Source organism: Panthera pardus, unplaced genomic scaffold (genome assembly GCF_024362965.1).
Source record: "Panthera pardus isolate Hobbes unplaced genomic scaffold, ASM2436296v1 HiC_scaffold_8, whole genome shotgun sequence".
NCBI lineage: Eukaryota > Metazoa > Chordata > Mammalia > Carnivora > Felidae > Panthera > Panthera pardus.
In genome coordinates, this window is record NW_026527013.1 from 78,555,119 (window position 1) to 78,577,034 (window position 21,916).

General features: G+C 48.8%; 1 protein-coding gene across 1 annotated transcript in view; it reads right to left on the reverse strand.

Annotated features, from left to right (window-relative positions):
• Positions 1-21,916, reverse strand: part of CDHR3 (cadherin related family member 3) — a 65,928-nt gene that overhangs the window by 19,096 nt on the left and 24,916 nt on the right. The window contains exons 5-9 of the mRNA XM_019451199.2: positions 15,870-15,964; positions 14,966-15,070; positions 9,728-9,876; positions 7,312-7,501; positions 844-1,015 (exon numbers count right to left, since the gene is read on the reverse strand). Of these exons, the coding sequence (XP_019306744.2) occupies positions 844-1,015; positions 7,312-7,501; positions 9,728-9,876; positions 14,966-15,070; positions 15,870-15,964 (711 nt within the window). The remainder of the gene's footprint in view (positions 1-843; positions 1,016-7,311; positions 7,502-9,727; positions 9,877-14,965; positions 15,071-15,869; positions 15,965-21,916) is intronic.

The window sequence follows — 21,916 nt, forward strand, 5'->3', positions numbered from 1 at the left end:
GTTTTCTACATTCTACAGTGAAGATGTATTAATTTCCTAAACAGAAAAAAGTAGAAATTATCTTTCAGCTGACACGTGTGCATTAAATTGGTAAGACTTTCTTGGGGGTGGAATAAGGGCTTGGGATGAGAGGTGGAGACAGGATGCCTGGGAGCTGCCTGTTCTCCTCCCTGAGGCTCTATCTCTGAGGCAAAGACCTCCCCCTACTCCCAGACCACGCCCCCACCTTCTTCTGCCTTCCACTTTCCTCTCCTTCCCCGTCACCCTCTGGCAGGAGCCCTGTAGGGAAAGGTGCACAGCTCATTGAGACCCGCTTTTTACGGCCGGCCGTCTGTCTTCCAATTCTGCTTCTGCCCCTGTGGAGACGCTGTGGAGTGGGGCACCTACGCACCCCCATTTCCTCATTCTCTGTTGGATGTCCAGTGGTTGCACGATGCTGAATTTGGCAAGATACACTCAGGGCCTTGGGCTGGCTTTCTGTCCCCTCACACCTCTCTGGGCCAGAGACGGGCACTCAAGGAAACAAAAGTGCACGAGCCCAGAGGGCTCTAATGTGACTGCAAGCACCGCACTGAACAGACATGCCAAATTGCAATCTCAGGAAAGAATCCAGTCCTTAGCACCCCAGGCACAACTATGCATAACAAATGATTCCCGGAACTTGGGTAAAATAAAGAGCGAATGGGGAAACCAGAGTCACTATTAAGTTTGTCGGTTACCGGTTACCGTCGCTTCGAGAGGGAGTTACCTTGGAAATTGCTCTCTACGGGGCAGCAAAAGCACTAGGCATGTCACACCAGCTCCCCCGATGCCCTTTCAATGAGGCAACGACCATGAACTGACCACGATTTTCCCAGAGCCAGCTGGATCCTGTGAAAATCTGCCGCTAACCCCCACTCCAGATGGCGAGCTGAAGTTGAATCGGTTGTTTGGTGCTTTGCTGTCATCGTCAGAGCAGAACTTGTTCAGGTCCAGGAGCGACGTCCCCTTGGCTGCTCTTTCAGGCACCATAATGCTGGCGAAAAGACACGATTCAATATTTTCCCCCAACAAATGGTGATTGAGTGTTGCTCCTGACAGGGGCCCTGGGCTAGACACCTCTGCTTTAATTTCTGTTCACAGCCAGTCTGCAGTCATTGCGGTTACTGCCTAATGGGTTCCCTGCTCTGCCCTTCCCTCCTTTCAGACTATTCTTAACACAGCAGCTGGAGGGATCCTGTTAAAATGTCAGGTCATCCCACTCCTCTGCTCCTAAATCCCACACGGCTTCTCATTTCACTCCAAGTCCTCACTTTGATCTAGGGGGCTCTTCCCGATGTGCGCCCCTGCCTTGCCTTACCTGTCTGAGCTCATCTGCTCAAAGGCTCCTTGTCTGCTCCCACCTTGGGCCTCCTGGTACTCCTCGAACTCTCCCCAGGCTCTGGCCTCAGGCCATCCCACTAGCTTCACAATGCCCTTCCCACATGTCCAAATGGCTCACACGTGCACTTCCTTTAGTCTCCAATCAGTGTCACCTTCTCAGGAGGCCACCCTGGCGCGACCCTCTCTGAAATGTCAGCCTCTCCCGCCCCTTGCTCCCTCTCCTGTTCCCCTCCTTCATTTTTCGTCCTTAGCGTGACCGTTTTCCAATACACTACATGGTTATTTATTTATCCTGTTTATCTCCTATTTCCCCTCCTGGAAAGTAAGCTCCATGAGGACAGGGACCTCTGTCTGCTTTGTTCTTGGCATGCTCACTAATGTTTGTTGGATGAATGAATGTTGACCCAGGAGACTAGCGCAGCTGTGAAGAAGAATAAGAGGGAAATAGAAATTCTGTCCTGCCTGCCAGGGGTTTATGACCTGGTTAGGGAGAATCCTGGGCCCCTGCACGCCTCACTTCCCACGATTTGAAAATTGGGTATTCTGCCACCTGTGTTCTAATACCTCTGATGTCATAAAAGCATCTCCTAACACCTTAGTATCATTCACCCAATAGAAGTGTGTTTTTTTTTTTTTAATGTTTAGTTATTTTTGAGAGAGAGAGAGACAGAGCATGATCAGGGGTGGGGACAGAGAGAGATGAGACACAGAATCCAAAGCAGGCTCCAGCCTCTGAGCTATCAGCACAGAGCCTGACACGGGGCTCGAACTCACAGACCGCAAGATCATGACCTGAGCGGAAGTCAGACACTTAACTGACTGAGGCACCCAGGTGCCCCTAGAAGTGTTCTTTTTTTTTTTTTTAATTTTTTTTTTTAACGTTCATTTATTTTTGAGAGAAAGAGACAGAGCATGAGTGGGAGAGGCTCCAGGCTCTGAGCTTTCAGCACAGAGCCCAACACGGGGCTCGAACTCATGAGTGGTGAGATCATGACCTGAGCCAAAGTCAGGTGCTTAACCGACTGAGCCACCCAGACCCCTAGGGGTGTTTTTTAATTGAAGTTTTTATTTATTTATTTGAGAGAGAGAGAATGAGTGGGGAGGGACAGAGAGAGAGGGAGACACAGAATCTGAAACAGATTCCGGCTCTGAGCTGTCAGCACAGAGCCCAACATGGGGCTCAAATTCACAAACTGAGAGATCATGACCTGAGCCGAGGCCGGATGCTCAACCAACTGAGCCACCCAGGCTCCCCCACATCATCTCTTAATGGCATCTAATGTGGGATCTGGGCTCAACAGACATCTGAAGAGAAACATCTGACAGCAAGGATGGTTTGGGGCTGTTGAGGATAACTGTGCTTATTTCCTGGAAAGCATTTTTTCTGACAGGTGCATCTCTGGCAAAGACAACCTCTTTGCAGAGCAGAATCGGGGTCCAAATATTTTCATTCCTGTCTTGACTGTACAAAGTCATAGTTTTATTCATAAGTGCTTAGAATAGGTATCACTTATTAAACACCAACTATATACTGTATCATAACAAGCAATTTAAAAACAGAATCTCTAGGGATGCCTGAAGGGCTCAGTCAGTTAAGCATTGGACTCTTGATTTCAGCTCAGGTCATGATCTCAGAGTGGTGAGATCTAGCCCTGTGTGGAGCTCCATGCTGGGTGCAGAGCCTGCTTAAGATTCTCTCTTTCTCTTTTTCTCTCTCAAAACAAACAAACAAACGAACAAAAAACTCAAGGGGCACCTTGGGTGGCTCAGTTGGTTAAGTGTTCAACTCTTGGTTTCGGCTCAAGTCATGATCTTGCAGTTCGTGAGCTCGAGCCCCACATAAGGCTCTGTGCTGCTTGGAATTCTGTCTCCCTCTCTCTCTGCCCCTCCCCTGCTCATGCTCTTTCTCTCTCTCTCTGTCTCTCTCTCTCTGTCTCTCTCTCTCTCTCTCTGTCTCTTTCTCTGTCTCTCTCTCTCTGTCTCTCTCTCTCTCAAAACAAATAAACATTAAAAAAAGGTTTTTTTAAAAAACCCAAAAACCAAAACTGAAAAAACAAACAAAAAAACACTATCTCTAATTCTCTTATCTTTAAGGGCTTTGGATTCTTCTCTCCATTTTACAGGTGGAGAAAGAGTGGTTCAGAGTGGTTTCAAGACCTGTCCAACAAAGCTGGTCCAGGCAGGCATGCTTCTCTATTGTCTGTGTTAGTAAATTCTATTTAAAGCCCATCAGTGAATCTCCAGGCCCACAGACAGTTTGGGGATCTGGACCTCGACTCCAACTCTCTGGAAGCCAAGGTGATGCATCATCCAAGGAATCCAGGATCCCGAAGCCAGACCTGTCACGCTCTCCGCCTCTCAGGGCTGCCTAGCGTGTTTTCATTCTTCCCTGACGGAATTTTTCCCCAAAACGCGTGACTTGGAAAGCTGCTTCCCCCTCATTCATCAAGCCCTGCCTCAAAGGCCGGCTGCCCTCGCTCCCAGCCATCTGACCACGTTCCCTCCCCACGCAAAGGTGACTGGCCCAGCGGCAGTCAGAGTGTGCTGACCTTCTCCTCCTCTGGCTCACAAACCGCTTGCGAAGCGCCTTCAGCCAAGCGCAGGACAATTTACAACCAGAGAGGGGGGCTGTCACGGCGCCTTTGATGCCTCCTCCCGGCCCAGGGCTCATTCATCACCAGCCTGGGAAAGCCACAGGGGCCTCAGCGCTAAGGGCTATCTCCATCTCTAGGCCTCCCAGAGAGCCTGCAGGGACCCTGTGACCCAGGGGGGCGGCCGGGGGCTGGGCACACAGCCACCTACCTCGGACCCACTGCATGCTGGCGCCCTCCCACTCTCTTCTACCTGCTCTCCCAGACTCCCCTGCCGGGACCATGCCAAGAGCCCTGAAGAAGGAATAAATCTTCAGGGATGTGTGTTGTCAGAGCTGGTGGCTGCACCGTCCTGTTCTGTGTGGTTTTGACCCGCCCGGGTGCTCTGGCATGGTGGGAGTGGAGAAGGTGGTAAGGGTAGGTGGTGGGTGATGCCCCTGGAGTTTGCAAATGGGGCCAGGTTTTTGGAATAAAGACTTCCACCTCCGGGACTGCAGAAAGAGCCCTTTTGTGGCCCCTCCTCACATCTCGGCTTTCACAGGCTACCTGCAGGTTGGACAAGCCCTGAGGAGCGACATTGCTTACAGCTACTTCAGTCATCAATACCATTAGTCCGGTTACTCCCTGGCATTGACCTTCAGGGCTAATTTGGAGAGAAGATTATCAAGAACAGAGCTCTTCATGGGCTTGCCCGGACAGTCGAGAATATTCACATTGTGGTTTTGCCAGCTGCTATGGAATGCAGTCTGCAAACCGTCATTCCACATGCCCGGGGAGTCTGGATTGCAGGAAGCCACAGGACGCGCTTGCAGAAGTGCACCAGGAGGGGAGGAAGTGCACAAGGAAGGTTGGAGACAGCGTGGTCCTCTGCAGTCATTGCTTCTCAGAGTTCTGACGCCTCAACCCACACCCTCCACTTCTCAGGGTAGCGGAGCAAAGAAGAGCAGGGAGGACCCAGCAGGGGCAGGGCATTAGGACAGGAAATCCTCCCGTCCCCGGGTGCACAGAGCCACCCAAGAGTGCTAGCATAGATTTCAATTTTCTTTTTTTTTTTTTTTTTTTAATTTTTTTTTTAATGTTTTTTATTTATTTTTGAGACAGAGAGAGACAGAGCATGAACGGGGGAGGGGCATGAGAGAGAGGGAGACACAGAATCGGAAGCAGGCTCCAGGCTCTGAGCCATCAGCCCAGAGCCCGACGCGGGGCTTGAACTCACGGACCGCGAGATCGTGACCTGAGCCGAAGTCGAACTCTTAACCGACTGAGCCACCCAGGCGCCCCTAGATTTCAATTTTCAAAGAAAGTGTGACCCCACATGTCATCTCTGCTCCATCTCCCAGGCCCAGACTCAGTTACCAGAGGTGGGTTCCATTTCTGCATGTGAGAGTGTGGAAGTCACAACCCTAACTACCCAAGGCAACCATTCCCACCCATCAAACAGACTCTAAGGTTAGGGTTGGGATAGAAACCTATCACCTGGTCAAGGCTATTATTGACTTGATGGGGGCCTCAGCAGGCAGCAGATGGCAAATTAGGATAATTCTAGGAGGGTTTGGTAAAGGGACTATTACAAAGGTGCACACACTGGGTTTATGGAAATCCCAAGGGAAGAGCAGGACTCTCAGGGCTGGTAAGAGTGGAGCTCCTTTACCACCTCTTGGCCCAGAGGAGCCTGTGGAGGGAGCAGTTCCTGAAGCTGGAAAGAGACAGATGGCTGTGCAGAGGATTGGCCTACAGGATATGGAGATTTCAGGAGGTGGGGGGACATCTCCAGCTAACAGGCATGGAGCCAGATGGGTAAATACCCCGACTTTACTCTGCCCCTTATTCCAGGGCTTCCCATTGGCCAACCAGAAGCTGCAGGACAGGGGCCAAGCGCTAACCACATGGATCAGCCCCCCACAGAGCAGGGTGGTGTAGTATGGAGGCTGGATCTGAAGAGGCAAGTAGGATGTGTCCAAAACTGGGTTTAATTGTTCTGATACCAGACTCTAGGCCACACTGAATTTTAGCATCATGCTGGGCATGCCAACAGAGAAAACAGGGAGATGTTCATACCCATAATAAAGGAATTTATTTATATTTCTATTGCTAACCCTCGACAATCTTTGTCCTTTGTCCTAGGGTCCTTTGTCCTTTGCATGGCCATACTATAGATTGGATCTGTGTCCAAAGTCACCTGGAGCTTAAAAAGTGACCTTGCAAAACCTGTCAAAATGAACTCAGAGGAGGACTATCACCGTGGGGACCTCTGAAAAGGGGACCTGCTTGGACGTGATTGAACCTTGCTCCAGATGTAGGGCACTCTCCAGATACCAGTGTCACTGTGGAGGTGCCCTCCCACCCCCATAAGGAGCCACCTTCATCGTTCCAAAAGACTGGAGACTAGCAAGTAAGAAGCCACAGAGAAGCAAGTAACCCCGGGAATACTGATATGGCATTTAGACAAAATACTTAGTAGGGAGATAGTGCCATTTTCAAAAAGGCTTATTGAACCAGACACAAGGGACCTTATTTTTATTTAAAAAATTTTGTTTAATGTTTATTTACTTTTGAGAGAGACAGAGCGCAAGTGGGGGAGGAGCAGAGAGAGAGACACACAGAATCCAAAGCAGGCTCCAGGCTCTGAGCTATCCTCACGGAGCCCGGTGTGGGGCTCGAACTCACAAACTGTGAGATCATGACCTGAGCTGAAGTCGGACACTCAACCGACGGAGCCACCCAGGAGCCCCAAGGGACCTTATTTTTAACTAACACTGAATAGATTGTGACACAAAGAATAGGTCAAAATGTGCAAAATCACTTGTTTCTGCATTTCCCCCCTTTTGGTTGCCTTTTGTGTATGGGCAATAAGTTGTGTAAGGTGAATTAGATGCTTTGTTTTGTTTTAAGTAAATACTTGGTTTGATTTATTCCTATTCCTGGTGGTGTGTTTCTCTGGGAGCTCCCGGCTACTGATCCTAAGCGTCAAGTATCTATTATAACTGCTAACAGCACCGTCTTGCCACTGGAGGCAATAAATAAAGAAAAGGCACACTCCAGAGAGGGTCTCACAAATCCCCGTGGTACTTTTCACCAAAGAAGGTGAACACGCTATAGAAGAGAGCAAGAATTTTTTTTTTTTTTTTTGGCCAGAGTACAAATGTGGAAGAAGGAATCAATGAAAAAGAAAGAAAATAAAGAGAAGGAAGAAAAAAAGGATCAAGAAAGAAAAACCTATCAACTAAATCAGACACCTCAAGTATGTTGGCTTACGTTCTTGAGACCTGTCCCAGGTGCCCATGATTCTTTGATTCCTGTCAGAGAAGCCACAAGTTTGAGGACCACCAAAGAGGGGAGCCGCCCCGCATGGGACTACCTGAAGGTGAACTTGGTGCACGTAGGAGCGTTGTCATTAATGTCTTCCACAATGAAGGTTATCTGCATGCGATTCTCTTGACCCCCCGAGGGTCTGTCCTTCACCAGAACTTCCAGAGAAATGGTGGGATTTTGTCTTAATTGACCTGCATCTCGGTCTAGCCTGTGGGCCACTTGGATCGTACCGGTCACTAAGGAGGCAAATGCAAGGACATCACTCTTTGGAGACTTGAAGGCGATTGGAATGATCATTGTGATAGGAGGACTGGCTTGCATGGAGAATACCCTTTGTACAAACACGTGTTTACAAACTCATGTAAGTTCCTGGATTAGACATTGATCGGGGTGCTTAGCCTGACCCTTCTAGAACTTTTCACCTCTAACTTCAGGGTTGGGCCCCTGGCAGCTGTTCCTTACCTATAGTTGACCAGACTGGTAGACAGCTGACTCCAGTTTGACCCACTAGTTCTCTTACTGGGGAATGTGTAACAGAGAGACATAAGTCAGGCTAACAGGGGAGTTACAGGTCAGAGACCAGAACTCTAGCTGCGAGGGTGGTCGGGGCAGAGTCGGTTCACACCTTTCCTGTGCTTCATGAGCTATCCAGGGTCCTGCTGATATGTGTCCCCTACCTTTTTTTTTTTTTTTTTTTCCTCGAGCTTGGTTTGGCTTGCTTTCATTTCTGTTACTTGCGACCAGAGTCTTTTTTTTTTTTTACTTTTTTTTTTAACGTTTATTTTTGAGACAGAGAGAGACACAGCATGAATGGGGGGAGGGTCAGAGAGAGGGAGACACAGAATCTGAAACAGGCTCCAGGCTCTGAGCCATCAGCACAGAGCCTGATGCGGGGCTCGAACTCACGGACTTTTTTTTTTTTTTAATTTTTTTTTTCAGAGTCTTAATAAATACACTCCAAAAACCCACTGTGTTTGTTAAACATTGCATTTGCAATACTAGAGTGAATAGAATTCTAAGCCATGGTTGTTCATCGCTATACCATCAGACAAGTGAGGTCCTTGATGACAGGACACTAGAAAGTTTTCAGAGATAGGGCACAATTATTGCCTTGGCCTGCCTCTCCTAGGACCAGACATCCTTTGCTGTAAAGCCTATGTGGCAAATAGCACATTGTGTTTCTGGGATTGTCTGATGCTGGACTCCACAAAATCATGTAAAGTGAAGTCCTTTGGAAGGATGTGATAGAAGCTTAAGAGGTAGTGTAGCCTAGGAAGGGGGCTCTGGAGCCACAGCCTTTGGTCTGTCTGTATCTCTGCTTCACAACCCACAAGCTGTGAGGCCTTGGACAAGTCACTTACCCTGTCCAAATCTCTCTCTAAGCTTTATTTTCCTCATCTACGAAGTGTGGATTATGATAGCGTATTGGCTTGCTGTGTTGAGTTCTTAAGATGGAATACATGTACATCACCTAGTATATAGCACCTGGTGTATGCTAAGATCCCAATAAAAGATGGCTAACACAGGAGGGGGAAACTCTCCTTCTCCACACTGACATGTTTAGATGGGAAAGTAACTCCCAGCAACCCAGGAGATTGATCTAGATTGATGCAGTCCAACATGGTAACCACTAGCCACATGTGGCTCTTTAGCACTTGAAATGTGGCTAGTCCAAATAGCAATGTGTGGTAAGTACAAAATGCTTTAAAGACTCGGTACAACAAATGATCATGTTAAATATGCCACAAGTAACTCTAAAATATTAGTTACATGTTAATGACAATATTTTGGATGTGTTGGGTTCCATAAAATGCCTTATGAAAGTTCGTTTCGCCTGTTTATTTTTGCTTTTTAAACATGTGGCTACTGAACTTTAAAATTACATATGTGGGCAGGGGCACCTGGGTGGCTCAGTCAGTTAAGCATCCAACTCCTGGTTTTGGCTCAGGTTATGATGTCACAGTTCATGAGTGCGAGCCCTGCATCAAGCTCTGTACTGATGACTCGGAGCCTGCTTGGGATCCTCTCTCTGTCCCCCCTCTCTCTGCCCCTCCCTTGCTTGCACTCTGTCTCTCTCTCTCTCTCAAAAGATAAACATTAAAAAAATTACATACGTGGGCTTCCACTCTATTTATTTTGGACATTGCTGGTGTGGATTCTCTTTTCAGAAGACTTCAAGGTACCCTCAGGAGAGTGCACTCATCCATTGTTAGATACCCACCTGCTTCAACGGTGAAGTAGTGATGTGATATAGCCGGCCACCCTGGGGCCCCCATTCAGAGTCCCCGACCCCTCTGCCAGCTGCTTTTAATACACCTATTACCCTGGTAAGTTATAATACTCCAGACAGAAAGGCATGCCCCAGACCAAAAGACAGATAAAATATTTGTAAAACAATCCAAATGGCTAGATTAAAGATGCACAGAAAGGTGAATGAGTGTGTGTGTGTGTGTGTGACTTACACTGGTTGATCACGAAATAGCTGTTAGCAGTGGTGATGCTGTAGAGAAGGAAGCCGGTAGAACCTTTATCATCAGGGTCCTCAGCTGTGATATTGGCCACAATGGTGCCCGCATCCAGCTCCTCGGGAATCGAGTACACTCGTGCTGGGCTGGAGCAGAAGTACAGCAGACACAGCTAATTTTCAGGGGCACGGGAGGGAGGAGTCTGGGAGGTGGGTATTTTGGTTAGTGCTAAATATAGCACTGAGCTTTTGAACTTGCATCTGCTCGCTCAGAAAGAGAACTCAGCAGCTGAAAGGAGGGGTGGCCGGCTTTTGTATTTCCAGAGCTCGCGTCCCTGTGGATGCGAAGAAAGTGCCACGCTGTTACTGCAACCATTTACAGTGGCCTCGGCCTCTGACTCCGCACACGCTTGATGCCTTTTCAGATCAGCCGGGGCATTAACATCTTTTGCAATAAGGATAGTTGGCCTATCCAGCCATCTTCTCTCCTTCTGCAATTCTTGTGCAAAAGCTCCCTGAATTATTTTACGAAATCCATCTGGACACAATGTCCACAGCTAACAGATTCCTGACTCCCACCCTATGGCTGGCACAGGAAGCTGTGATAATAAACTGCAAACGTTTTTTATTTTTTCTTTGTCTTTTTGGTTATTTTTTTAAATAATTTTTTTTTAGTGTTTATTTTTGAGAGAGGGAGAGAGACAGAGTGAAAGCAGGGGAGGGGCAGAGAGAGAGGGAGACACAGAATCCGAAGCAGGCTCCAGGCTCCGAGCGGTCAGCACAGAGCCCTACACGTGGCTCCAACTCATGAACTGTGAGATCATGACCTGAGCCGAAGTCGGACACTTAACCTACTGAGCCACCCAGGCGCCCCCCCACCCCACCTTTTTTTGCCTGAGGAGGCAGAATTTACACACAGAACTTGTGCACCTTTCTGAGTTGTATTTATCTTAAGGTCAGGTCTCTGAATGCAGGAATGAGCCCCCCTCTGGCAGAAGCCAAGGTCAGTGCACTTGTCCTCCATGGATGACTTCTTACAAGATACCACCAAACCACCAACCCACCAACCCACCCATCTTCCTCAGACCTCCACTGCCTTTGGAAAAGGCTGATAATAAGACAGAGAGGTTCAAGGTTTTAACTACACAACTTGGGTACATTGAGTAATTTTGAATGCACCAAGGAAGGTTTATTGTTTGGAATAACCCTGCAGGAAATCTTTTTGCCAAGGGAAATCATTTCAGTGGGGCAAATAATCACCTCTGATTTACCAGTTTTGTAAGTTAGGATTTTCCCACGTGGGATCTTCCTTTAGAGGGGAACTCTATATCTCAGGTTTAAATGATCGCATTCATTTCATGAGCTCAGAATTTTTCTTCGGTTCTGTCTCATCCTCTCTGTAGGGTAGATGGGACCAGAGGGAAGAGGAAGGAGAGGGATCCTTCAGCCAGCATCAGAGGCAGGCAGAGAGAGGCTGCAACCAGGCTCTCCCTCACCGGGGCTTCTGCCTGAGTCCTGAGCCTGCCCCCCCAACATTCCCAAGGTGACCTCCTGTTGGTGCTCCCCATTGTTGGGGGGACAGTAATCTTGTTTAGGCCAAGAGGCCACCCCAGTGCTCTCCACCTCTCCCCTCCCAATGCCTCATGGAGGCTGCCCATTGATCCATTTACTTGCCTGACCCCCTTCTCAGTGAATCTGGGGGTGGCCTACTGATGGGTCAGGAATAGCTAAGTGGGGTGTGAGGGGCAAGGGGCAGGAAACAAAACCGGAGCCAGAGGGGAGAAGGAGGTAGCCCCAGCTCCCAAAGCCCCTACATCCGTTATGTGAGAGTCCCTGTTTCTAAGGTGTTCTGTTTTTTTCTTTGGTTACTCTGAGTGGGTTCCGTTAACTTCCAACAAAGAGATTGCGAGGACCTCCGTGTACCTTGCCTCTGCTTCTCCACGTGTGGTCACTGCATGGTCCACAGGCTCCCTGGGGATTCTGGATCTGAATGCAGAACTCAGGCCAGCTGCAGACCACTGAATCGAGATCTGCATTTTCACAAGATGCCCAGGGATTTGTATGCACTTTAAAGTTTGAGAAAGAATTCTGGGGCCCCCGGGGTGGCTCAGTCGGTTAAGCGGCCGACTTCAGCTCAGGTCATGATCTCGCGGTCCGTGAGTTCGAGCCCCGCGTCGGGCTCTGTGCTGACAGCTCAGAGCCTGGAGCCTGTTTCAGATTCTGTGTCTCCCTCTCTCTGACCCTCCCCCGTTCGTGCTCTGTCTCTGTCTCAAAAATAAATAAACGTTAAAAAAAATTTTTTTTTTAAAGTTTGAGAAAGAATTGTCGTAAGGAAACAGCAGAGGTGACAACCACAGATAGCCAATCTGTCGTAGGACAGAGGACACCTTGGGAGGAGAATCTTCTTCCTCCTACCCTCCCTTCTTCCAAGACAGTGGATCTCAGCTGCGGGTGATTACATTGGTTGTCACAACTAGGGGGAGGGGTTGCTATTGGCATCTAGGGAGTAGAGGCCAGCGACGCTGCTGAATACCACAGCACACAGGACAGCCCCCCAGGAAGCATCCAGCTCAAAATGTCAAGAGCGCAGTTGTTTAAGACACCCTGTTCTGCAGCCCCATCTGGTCCATGCTGGGCACTCCAGGAAATCCGGTCCCTGTGAAGGGGACCAGTCAGGCTATTGGTGAGTGCAGAGCTCCTCAGGCACACCATTCTCTCCTTTGCTGACCTGATATTGAGGCTGGCAGAAGGCAAAATCTTTGGTTTATTTGGTCTGGGCACCCATGACCCAAGTAGGTATAAAATATCATTGAACATGGAGGTGTTACCCTTAGCCCACAGCTGAGATCTATTCAAGAGCAGCAAAGCCAGGTGTCCCGCAGCCACTGACAGGGTTAAGCTCTGATATCACTTACATTCCCGCACCCTCCTCTGCCATAACACCAGATCACCAGGACCTGGACGAGGGGGAGACAAGGGCCAATGGCCACACTCACAGGGAAGGGCATGAATCCTGGATGGCCTCAGACGGCTTCATCGTTACAAATGACTTTGCGGTAAGTGCATAGAGTGTGTGTGCACCGCGAGACCCTAGGTTGAAAAGGACAGTGGGTAAATACAAAAGAAATGGGCAGCAGGGGACAGACTGCCCAAGTCTAAGGTAAAGTGCTCTGCAAAAAACAACAAGCATTGTGCTTGCTATGTAGAGAGTAAATAGAAGTCAAGGACTTTTATAATAATGTGCTCGACTATAATAATAGCAGAATCCTAGAGTACACATCTGGAGTCCACAAAGCATTCAGATGTTTGTCACCACCCAGGGAGACAATGGTGAGCCGCTTTCAGCAACACAAACAGTACCTGCTTTGGCTGTATTGATTGTAGGACCTCACCAAAGGGTAAAGATAGAAGACTTGTTTCCACATTCCACAGTCCTACGTCACATTCCAATTCCGTGTACTTGAGTCAGTTCGAGGATTGAATTGCGTTAATTCCGAATTAAGTAACTTAATGGGTGGTCCTAGCACTGGTTTTGGGGGGAAAGAAGGGTCATGGCTCACGGGAACCAGAGTCAGGACAGCCACTCTGCCCCCGTGCTTCCAGGGACAGGCTCTCACAGACCCATCCCTACCCACACCCATGGATCGCCGTTTGAAACGGAGTGAAATGATTTGTTACAAAATGCTTAAATGGTCACAAAGATCACGCTATCTGTCTGGAATGGGGCCTACCAGGTGCATTTCCAAAAATGAGAACCAGAGTTCCAGACCTATTTCTGGGGGTCCCTGTAACCAGCCAAGGTCATGTTCTCTTTCTGCTGAGGCCACTTGCTTTATTTTGGAAGACACAGTCCAAACCAGATAGTTCTGCGCCTTGGGAGAACTTCTCGTTTTCCCCATTGCGATTCCCTTAGCCTGCTCCCCCACCTCACAGATGGGAAGGTGGGGCAACATTGCAGAACGACAGGGCAACATTGGCTCTGGCCCTGCGGCCGTCACCTGCCTCTGGGGGTTCCTGATAAATCCGCATTGCTGTGTTGGCTAATACTTGAGTCTGAATCCAGGCTGGGATGTCACAGCTATTTATAAACTGCCTGTACTGTGCTCCTGGAGGAACCCGTCAGCAGAAATGCATTGCATCATCCTTCTGAGCTTAACCTGGCAACGGACGTTGATGGGAAGCGTTATGTGGGAGTGTATCTGCTGTCGCTCCCTCCACGTTGACATCCGGCAACAGGGCTGCAGACGGTTAGCATCCAGAAGTTTCACAACTGTGGTGTGTTTTGCCAAATGGTAGCAGGTTGGCCTGCGAATGGGGTGGCCTTAATACCTCCCAGTCTCAGAACACTTCTGTAAGCATTCCGTGTAGTTCTGGGGCCCAGTGGCTTTCCGTTGGTGGAGTCTCCTGAGCTGAATTTATTCACAGCCATTAAATCAGTTATTAGCACTTAGCAGGCCGGTGGTTCTGTCAGTTTCCTCGTGGCTGGCTCCGGAACCCGCCTCAGCAACCGGGGCAGGAAGAGTCTGGTAACCAGCAAGCCAAGCTGTTTGCAGGGTCGTATGCTAGCTCAGAATGCCACCTTCCCCTCCTAAACCCCTACCTATGACAGGCTTGGGGCTCCCCTTTATGCCTGGGCTGGTGCAGGCCCATTCCCACAGGCTCCCCGCACCAGACTCACCTCACCTCTGCCGGGTGTAGGAGTTGCCAGATACAGCCACATCTCTTTTCTGGATCCCCCCGGCCCGTGGCGGAAGACACTTAGAGCACCCCACAGTGGGCAGGCCTCCTAAGTATCATCGAAAGAGACCTCTCCTCGGTCAGAGAGGATAACGTTCTACCAGTGGTCTTTATAGAGTCTTGACTGGTGACGCGTGCCCTAGGATTTTGCTATTATTCATGCTGAACAGTCGATTATAAAAGTACCTTTTACACGTGCCCAGTGGCCAGCTGCACTCCAGCAGCACCGTGTCCAGCCCCTCCTCCCTCCCCAGCACACCCACAATCCCCGGTGCGGAGGAAAGGGGAGCCAAGGTGGAAGATGTCAGTCCAGAGGCTCAGGGAGAGAGGACACTGAAGCTCTCAGGTCTCTTGTGTCTCCTCCGGGCCGGGGAGGCCCGGGAGGCTTCCTATCGGGGAACTATCCCTCTGTCTTGTATGAAATGCGTCTGAGAGAGCTGGGCCGCCTGGGAGAGATGATGGCTGTGGCCCACGGAGCCCTGCACGCCCTCAGGCCTACCTGGTAAAGCGAGGGACTTCATCGTTGATGTTCACAATATTCACGTGGAGCGTCGTGGAAGCTTGGAGCCCTTGGCTATCTCTCACTCCAGCAGTGAGGTAGAAACTGGCAGGGAAACATTGCGTGTCAGCGAATCAAGCTTTGCTGACATTACCTTAAAACGGAGTGGGGGGGGGGGGGGGAATGGGGAGGGAAGGAGGGGGAAAGAAGTCTGCTTCTTTCTGGCCACCTTCCTTCACATGCTCACACAGAGTCCGAAATGCCACGCCCACCCTTCTTTCCTCGCCTCTAAAACCCACGCCTCCACTTTTCTCTCACCCCATAGTCCTTATTCCCTGGGGGCTGCTCACGTCTGCCATGTTGCACACTGGATCTCTGCTGTTCCTCACAATATCCCTGCAAACAGGTATCATGTCCATGTGCGGAAACCGAAGTTCCCATGGATTAAGTAACTGGCCTGGTTCTCAGACCAGGCAAGGAGCCAAGAGCCAAACCTGGGTTGGACCCGTGTCACCCTGTGTGTTTGCATCCTCAAACCCTGGTCTCTCCTCACCTCTTTCTTCAGCTGCCTGCTTGCCTCCACCCTGCTGCTGTGATGTCAGAAAACAGCTCTGATGGCAACCTCTCCCAAGCCAGAAAGGCACCTGAGGCAAGCCTCCAGATTCTTGGAGACACATCTCCCACACCTCCATTCTTGTTATCTGGAGATGAAGATTTGGGAGCGGGGAGGAGGCTTTCCAGAGAATTTTATTCCTTCTTTCTTTTGGGGGCTCACTACCCTCTGAACTCAGCAGGAAAGCAGCAAACCGCTCAGGGCCTCCCTCACTGCCCTCAAGCTGCACGATGCGTGCTCCTGGACCCTCAGATAAATAGTCCTTCAAGCAAGGTCATTGGCAAAGGCTACCTTCTGTGTCCTGCTTCAAAGTCAAATTCTGTTGTGGAGAAGAGGGTCCCACTAGCAGACAGTCTGAAGTTCACTGAGGGGGATATCAGGAAATACTGAAAAACAAGGAAGCAAAGAATGTAACTAAGAGTACCTATTCATCTTTCCCCTGGAGACTAGTTTGTTCAAATCTCATTTTATATTCTTGGCCCACGGAACATTCCTGATGCATCGGGAGGCGGCCCAATGTATAGTTCTTGGACTTACTGGTTCCTGACTCAAGAAAGCTCTGGATCTGCTGGTCTGAGCCTCTGACCTGAGAAACCACACCCTGAGGAGCTGGTCCCCAGGTCCTGCCTCAATTACAGACGAGTGTAAGGGTGTCCTGTCTATGCCCTCTGCTTCTGAGTCTAGTCTCCCTATCCCTGTTGCCATGTTCTCATGTTTGCTTCTCAGGATGATGTCTGGCTTTCAGTCTAGGTCTTGGCTTTAGCCAACACTGTTTAAACACAGCTACCATGCATTAGGTAATAGGACAAGACTGAAGTAAACAAGATCTGGTCTCTACCCTTAAAAGAAATTATGATATAGTGGGGTGCAAAAATGCTCACAAACCTTGTTCACTGAAATGATGGAAGGGAAAAGGGAAGGGACAGGTGGGAGAGAAAAAAGAAAGTTAACAGGGCCTCAAGTCCTAACTGAAAGGTGGTTTGGAGCTATAGAAGCGCTATTTTAGAATCTGATCTCAGGTTTATGGCCACTGGTCAAGTCCTTGCACATCTTGGGGAGTTAAGAGTCTCATCTTTTATGGCTCCCAGTGCCCAGCCCAGCTCTCTTGGTGACTCCCTGCCTACCACCACTCTTTCTATATGGGAACCATCTGCAGGACTAACTACACAGCCCATTAAGGGCCAGCCCATGGGAGGACCACCTCCGTGCTACCCATGGGTGCTCATCAAGACTGCTTCTATGCTCCCATCATGGAGTCAACAAAGCAGACAAAGGACCTGGATCAGAAGAGCTGAGTCCAAGTTCTGGTCCTCACCACAGGATCTGGGACAAGTCCGTTCCTTGCCTATAATATATGGAGAAGACCACCAAGTGCTCCTCCATGTTATTGTGAGGGTTAAATCAGAATGAACACTTGAAAATGTGAAGATCCACAGCAACACTCGAGGCTTACGTGTTTATAGCCATTTGTTCCAAAGGGCTTTAAGGTCTGAAGCTTTCATTATTTCCTAGTAGGATGAGACATGATCTATCCTAAAGGCCTTAGGTCTCTGGATCAAATAATCAGTGGAGATTTTGCAATCAGAGCCACAGCCCCTGAAGTCTAGAATCAAAGGAAACACAGCCAAGGTTTCCAACCTGGCGATTTGCTGTGTCGTGTGATCACAGCTAAGCTCCCCGTAGGAGAGAGAATGCACAGAAAACAGATTAAAGGTCTCATCAGGGGCCAATAGAAGGTTTTTAACCACTTCCCTGACTGCAATAAAACATATTTTTTACACACAAATTAGGAAAGAAAGAAAAGTATTTAAAAAATACCCAATATTAGTCACCTGTAAAGTCCCATCATTTTCACAAATAGCCTTCTGGGTTGTTTTGTTTTGTTTTGTTTTGTTTTGTTTTGTTTTGTAAGTAGGCTCCATGCCCAGAATGGAACCCAGCACAGGGGCCAGCACAGGGCTTGAACTCATGACTGTGAGATCAAGACCTGAGCTGAGATCAAGAGTCAGACGCCTAACAAATTGAGCCACCCAGGTGGCCCAATTCTTTTTTTATGCAAACTTATACCCTCCAGAACATTGAGATGATGCTCTAGTCAAAATTACATTCTCTTGTTCTTTTCATTTGTGTCTTGAGCACTTCCCCATATTCTTAAATCTTATCTTACAGCCTGATTGGTTAATGATGGCACAGCATTCTACTGTAGGGCTTATTTTACTAAGGCTTTCTTGCTGGTTCTTACCCATCTTTAAGGGGAAATATTTGGGCAGCACTGAGGAACGCCCTTCTTCCAGTCCCCAAAATTGTATAAGCAGCTTGGCAGCACTCAAAGGTATGATGTTTAAATCCCATGCCCCCACCGTCTCTCCAGCTCATAGCCTGGGCAGCAGTTGCCTAGGCCTGCAGCTGTCTGTACACACAGAGCAGTTCTGTGTCTTTGAGCAGAGACTTCCCTGCAGAGAATCCTCACATACCCATAGATCAGAGGCTCAAGCTGTACGTGACGGGATGGCAGGATTTATAGAGCCATGGGGGGTGTTTACTATGTGCACCTGATTCAAAATGCCTTTCCAATGTGTTTAATGCTCTGGAAGATAGGTCTCCCATTCTGGTGAGTCTCCAATAGCAGAAATTCTCAGGATACAGAGATGATACACTCATCCTACTCTCCAAAAGCCGATGGTCAATGGGGGGGAACATAAAAGAAGATGTGAGAGACATGCTCACAGGGAGATAAATATAGGATACGATATGGGAACAGACAAGGGGGACCCAGACCCATTTAGAACATAAGAGTCAAGTGCGGTGGCTCTGGAGCCAGACTGCTGAGTTGGATTCCTGGTTCTACTACTTTCCAGCTGCAAGAGCTTATGCAACAGAGAGTAATAATAATAGGGCATGTCCAACAGGCTATCATGTAAAGTTCTAGAACAGTGCCTGATACATGGTAAGCGCCCAATATAGGTAAACTACTACTGTTGGTTAGAATGTAAGGTCCATGGGGGCGCCTGGGTGGCTCAGTTGGTTGGGCGTCTGACTTCGGCTCAGGTCATGATCTCGTAGTCCGTGAGTTCGAGCCCCGCGTCGGGCTCTGTGCTGACAGCTCAGAGCCTGGAGCCTGTTTCAGATTCTGTGTCTCCCTCTCTCTCTGCCCCTCCCCCATTCATGCTCTGTCTCTCTCTGTCTCAAAAATAAATAAACGTTAAAAAATTAAAAAAAAAAAAAAGAATGTAAGGTCCATGAGGGGAAGGGCTTCATTTTATTCATTACTATCTCTAGTGTCTGACACATAATAGATACTCAATAAATTTTTTTCAATCAATAAATATTTGTTAAGGGGTGCCTGGGTGGCTCAGTCGGTTAAGCATCCAATCCTTGATTTCAGCTCAGGTCATGATCTCACAGTTCATGGGATCAAGCCCCACATCAGGCTCTGTGCTGACAGCACAGAGCCTACTTGGGATTTGCTCTCTCTTTCTCTCTCTGCCCCTCCTCCCCTCATGCTGTCTCTCTCTCTCTGGGTGTCTCTCTCTCAAAATAAATAAATAAACTTTAAAAAATAAAAATAAATATTTGTTAAATGTTAAATATTGGGGTTTTCCTCTTTCTTATTTCCCATCTAAGACCAGCATTCCCACCCTAAAAAATTTTTAAAGCAGGTGACAACAATGACAAAAATCTTGCCAAACTTCAAAAAAAAAAAATCTGTTTTACTTGGGTAATGCTAGGCTGGAGTATGAAATCTTCCCCAGTCCTGCCGATGTCTGGGCGAGCAGGAAAAACCCAGCAGCAGACAGAAAGTGGTGACGACTGTAGGATCAGGAACGTAGGGAATTACTTTTTCATTTTTATTAAGAGTTTGATTTCCTGGAATCCTGATTTTTTTTTTCTTTTAGCACCAGGCTAATTTCCTTTATCCTTGAACCTACGAGCTTGTGTTAATGGGAATAGCAGGCTTGTACTTAGAAGGGAGATAATATCCATAGACTAAAAATATTGTGTCATGTGGCCATTTGCCAGCAACTCAGCAAAGCTTTCTGTAAAACCTGGCATTCTCTCCCCTTTTTAAAGGCTTGTTTAATCAAAGCTGCTCCCTTGATATTCATTCTTGGAAAACAGAAATTAAATAGAATGAGGACCGATTGCACCCCCTCTCTGCTCCACTACTGGCTAAGAAAAGTCCTGAGTAATCAGATCAATTCGGTTAACAAATGCTTGTCAGACAAGCGCTTCAGTGTCCCCGCTGGGAATATTCCTTTACCACCACCCCAGGCTTCTCTATTTGCAGCCCCTTGGCAGCTACCGTTTGCTCTGGGACACAAAGGCTTCAGTGTGGAAGACAACAGAGCCCGAGCTTCCTGCCCCATTCCTCCTTTATTGTGCCACTAGCATCAGGAGAAAGGAGGGCGGGAGGAAGCTGGCCCAGTTTCCTGAAATGTCAGGCTCCCTAGGGAGAGCTCACCACCTCCGCCTGGGCTCCCTCGCTACAGCTGGAGCCGGAGGCAGATCGGGATCCAACCTGTGCTGGTTTGCGGCCCTCAGTTGCTTTCAGGCCTGCAGTGGAATCAAGTGGGCGAGCATTCAGCCTCTAGTCTCCCAAGAACAGAGCAGTCAACCTCCAGGGGCCAAGTCTCCAGAGGGAAGGAAGGAGCCCTATCCCTCCCAAGTCCAGTAGCTCAGCAAGCCACACGCCCCCAGACCCACCCGGAGGACCAAGGGCGTGTGACACCATCTTCCAAGTGGGCTGTGGCGAGTTATAAATGTGATGCTGCGCGCCTGTGGTATTTTTCAGTGTAAGATGAATATCGTATAAAAAGGCTTGATCCCTGTTCCCCCCCATCCCAGCTCAGAGGTGGGAGGTGGGGGGCAGGAGTGGGAGGGAAGGGTACCTAGGAGGGGGAAAAAAACACCATAAAAATCCTACTGCAAGCCTTTAACATGTCTTGGCTTGTGTGGTATTGTTAGGAGGGTGAGCTAAGTGGGTTATAGGCAAATATTGGAATGTTCTTAAGAAGAGCCATATTTACAAATTCAGAATGCTATAGATGTGTAATCCTTTACTGGTAAAGCTGCCAGCGATCTATCCTCTCATATTCCGTCTTTCTTTTTCCGTAATCAGCCTGGGTCGTACTCTCTGGTTCAGGCTTCACTGATCTTAAGGACAACAGTCCCCGTCCGCTCAAGGAAGTGTCTCTCTCAACATATGAACAGTCACCAGTGGTGATGTATTTGGAAGGGGAATAGTCCAATACCACTGTTTGTTTGTTTTTTTCCTTTCTGGAGCATTTTAACAAGAACCTGGAGTACAACTCATTTTGCAAAGACTTCTGGCAGTGACTCCTGAGTTAGCAGGCAGTTGCCAGGGGGGCACTGAGCAAGCGGTGTGTGTGTGTCTGTGTGTGTATCTGTGTGTGTGTGTGTGTGTGTGTGTGTGTGTGTGTGTGTGTGTCTGTGTGGTAGGAGTGGAGACATGTGGGAAGCAGGAAGGGCACTGTCACTCGGGACATCAAGGGACAGGACATCAAGGGCAGAATTTGCCAGAACGATATAGAAGGGAATGGGCAGGAGTTGGGCCGGGAGATCTCAGTTCTCACTAGAGTTACGGGGCCCAGGCAAAGGTCTCAGCTCGTCCAGAAACAAGGGGCCGCTCGAAGCACCTGAAAAGTCCCAGCCAGCCGGCCCCGGCATAAACGACCACTTTATTCCCAGGAAGATGGAAAGACACAGCTTGCTGCCACTTCTCAGAGCCATGTGCAAGATGGAGGCGGGGAGAGAATTACTTCCCCTGTTGCCCTCCTGGTGGCCCAGCCAGTAGCAAGGTTATTGCTCTTTTAATTTAATCCTTTGTCTGCCCTGGTGAAGACAAAGCACATTTCACTTTATGCAAAAGTCCTTCCCTAATGGAAAGGCCAAGAGAAAGCTCCTTAATGGAGGAATTGCTGCTCTACATCACTTTGCCTCCAGCTGCGAAACTGATTAACGTCCTCAGAGTCTCCGAGGAGGCTTTGCTGCAGTCACGGTGGCCATTTCCGAGCAGAGGGGGAGGTGGAGCGTGGGAGTTGGGTGGGAGGGGGTTGGATCTCATTGAACCTCCTTCAAGAAGTAGAGACAGGGCAGGGGGAGGGAGCCCAGAGGAGAAATGCCAGGAAATGGAGTTATTCACATACACACCACTCTGAGCCCAGTATTAACGCGTGCCTCTGAGTGTGCTCCACCTGTACCCCATCACGACACAGAAGGTGCGTGGGGAGGGGGAGCTGAAGCTGGATCCAGGCCTGTGCCAAACAACACAAGCCACCAGCCACGGGCACCTGCGACTATTGAGCATTTTCAATGTG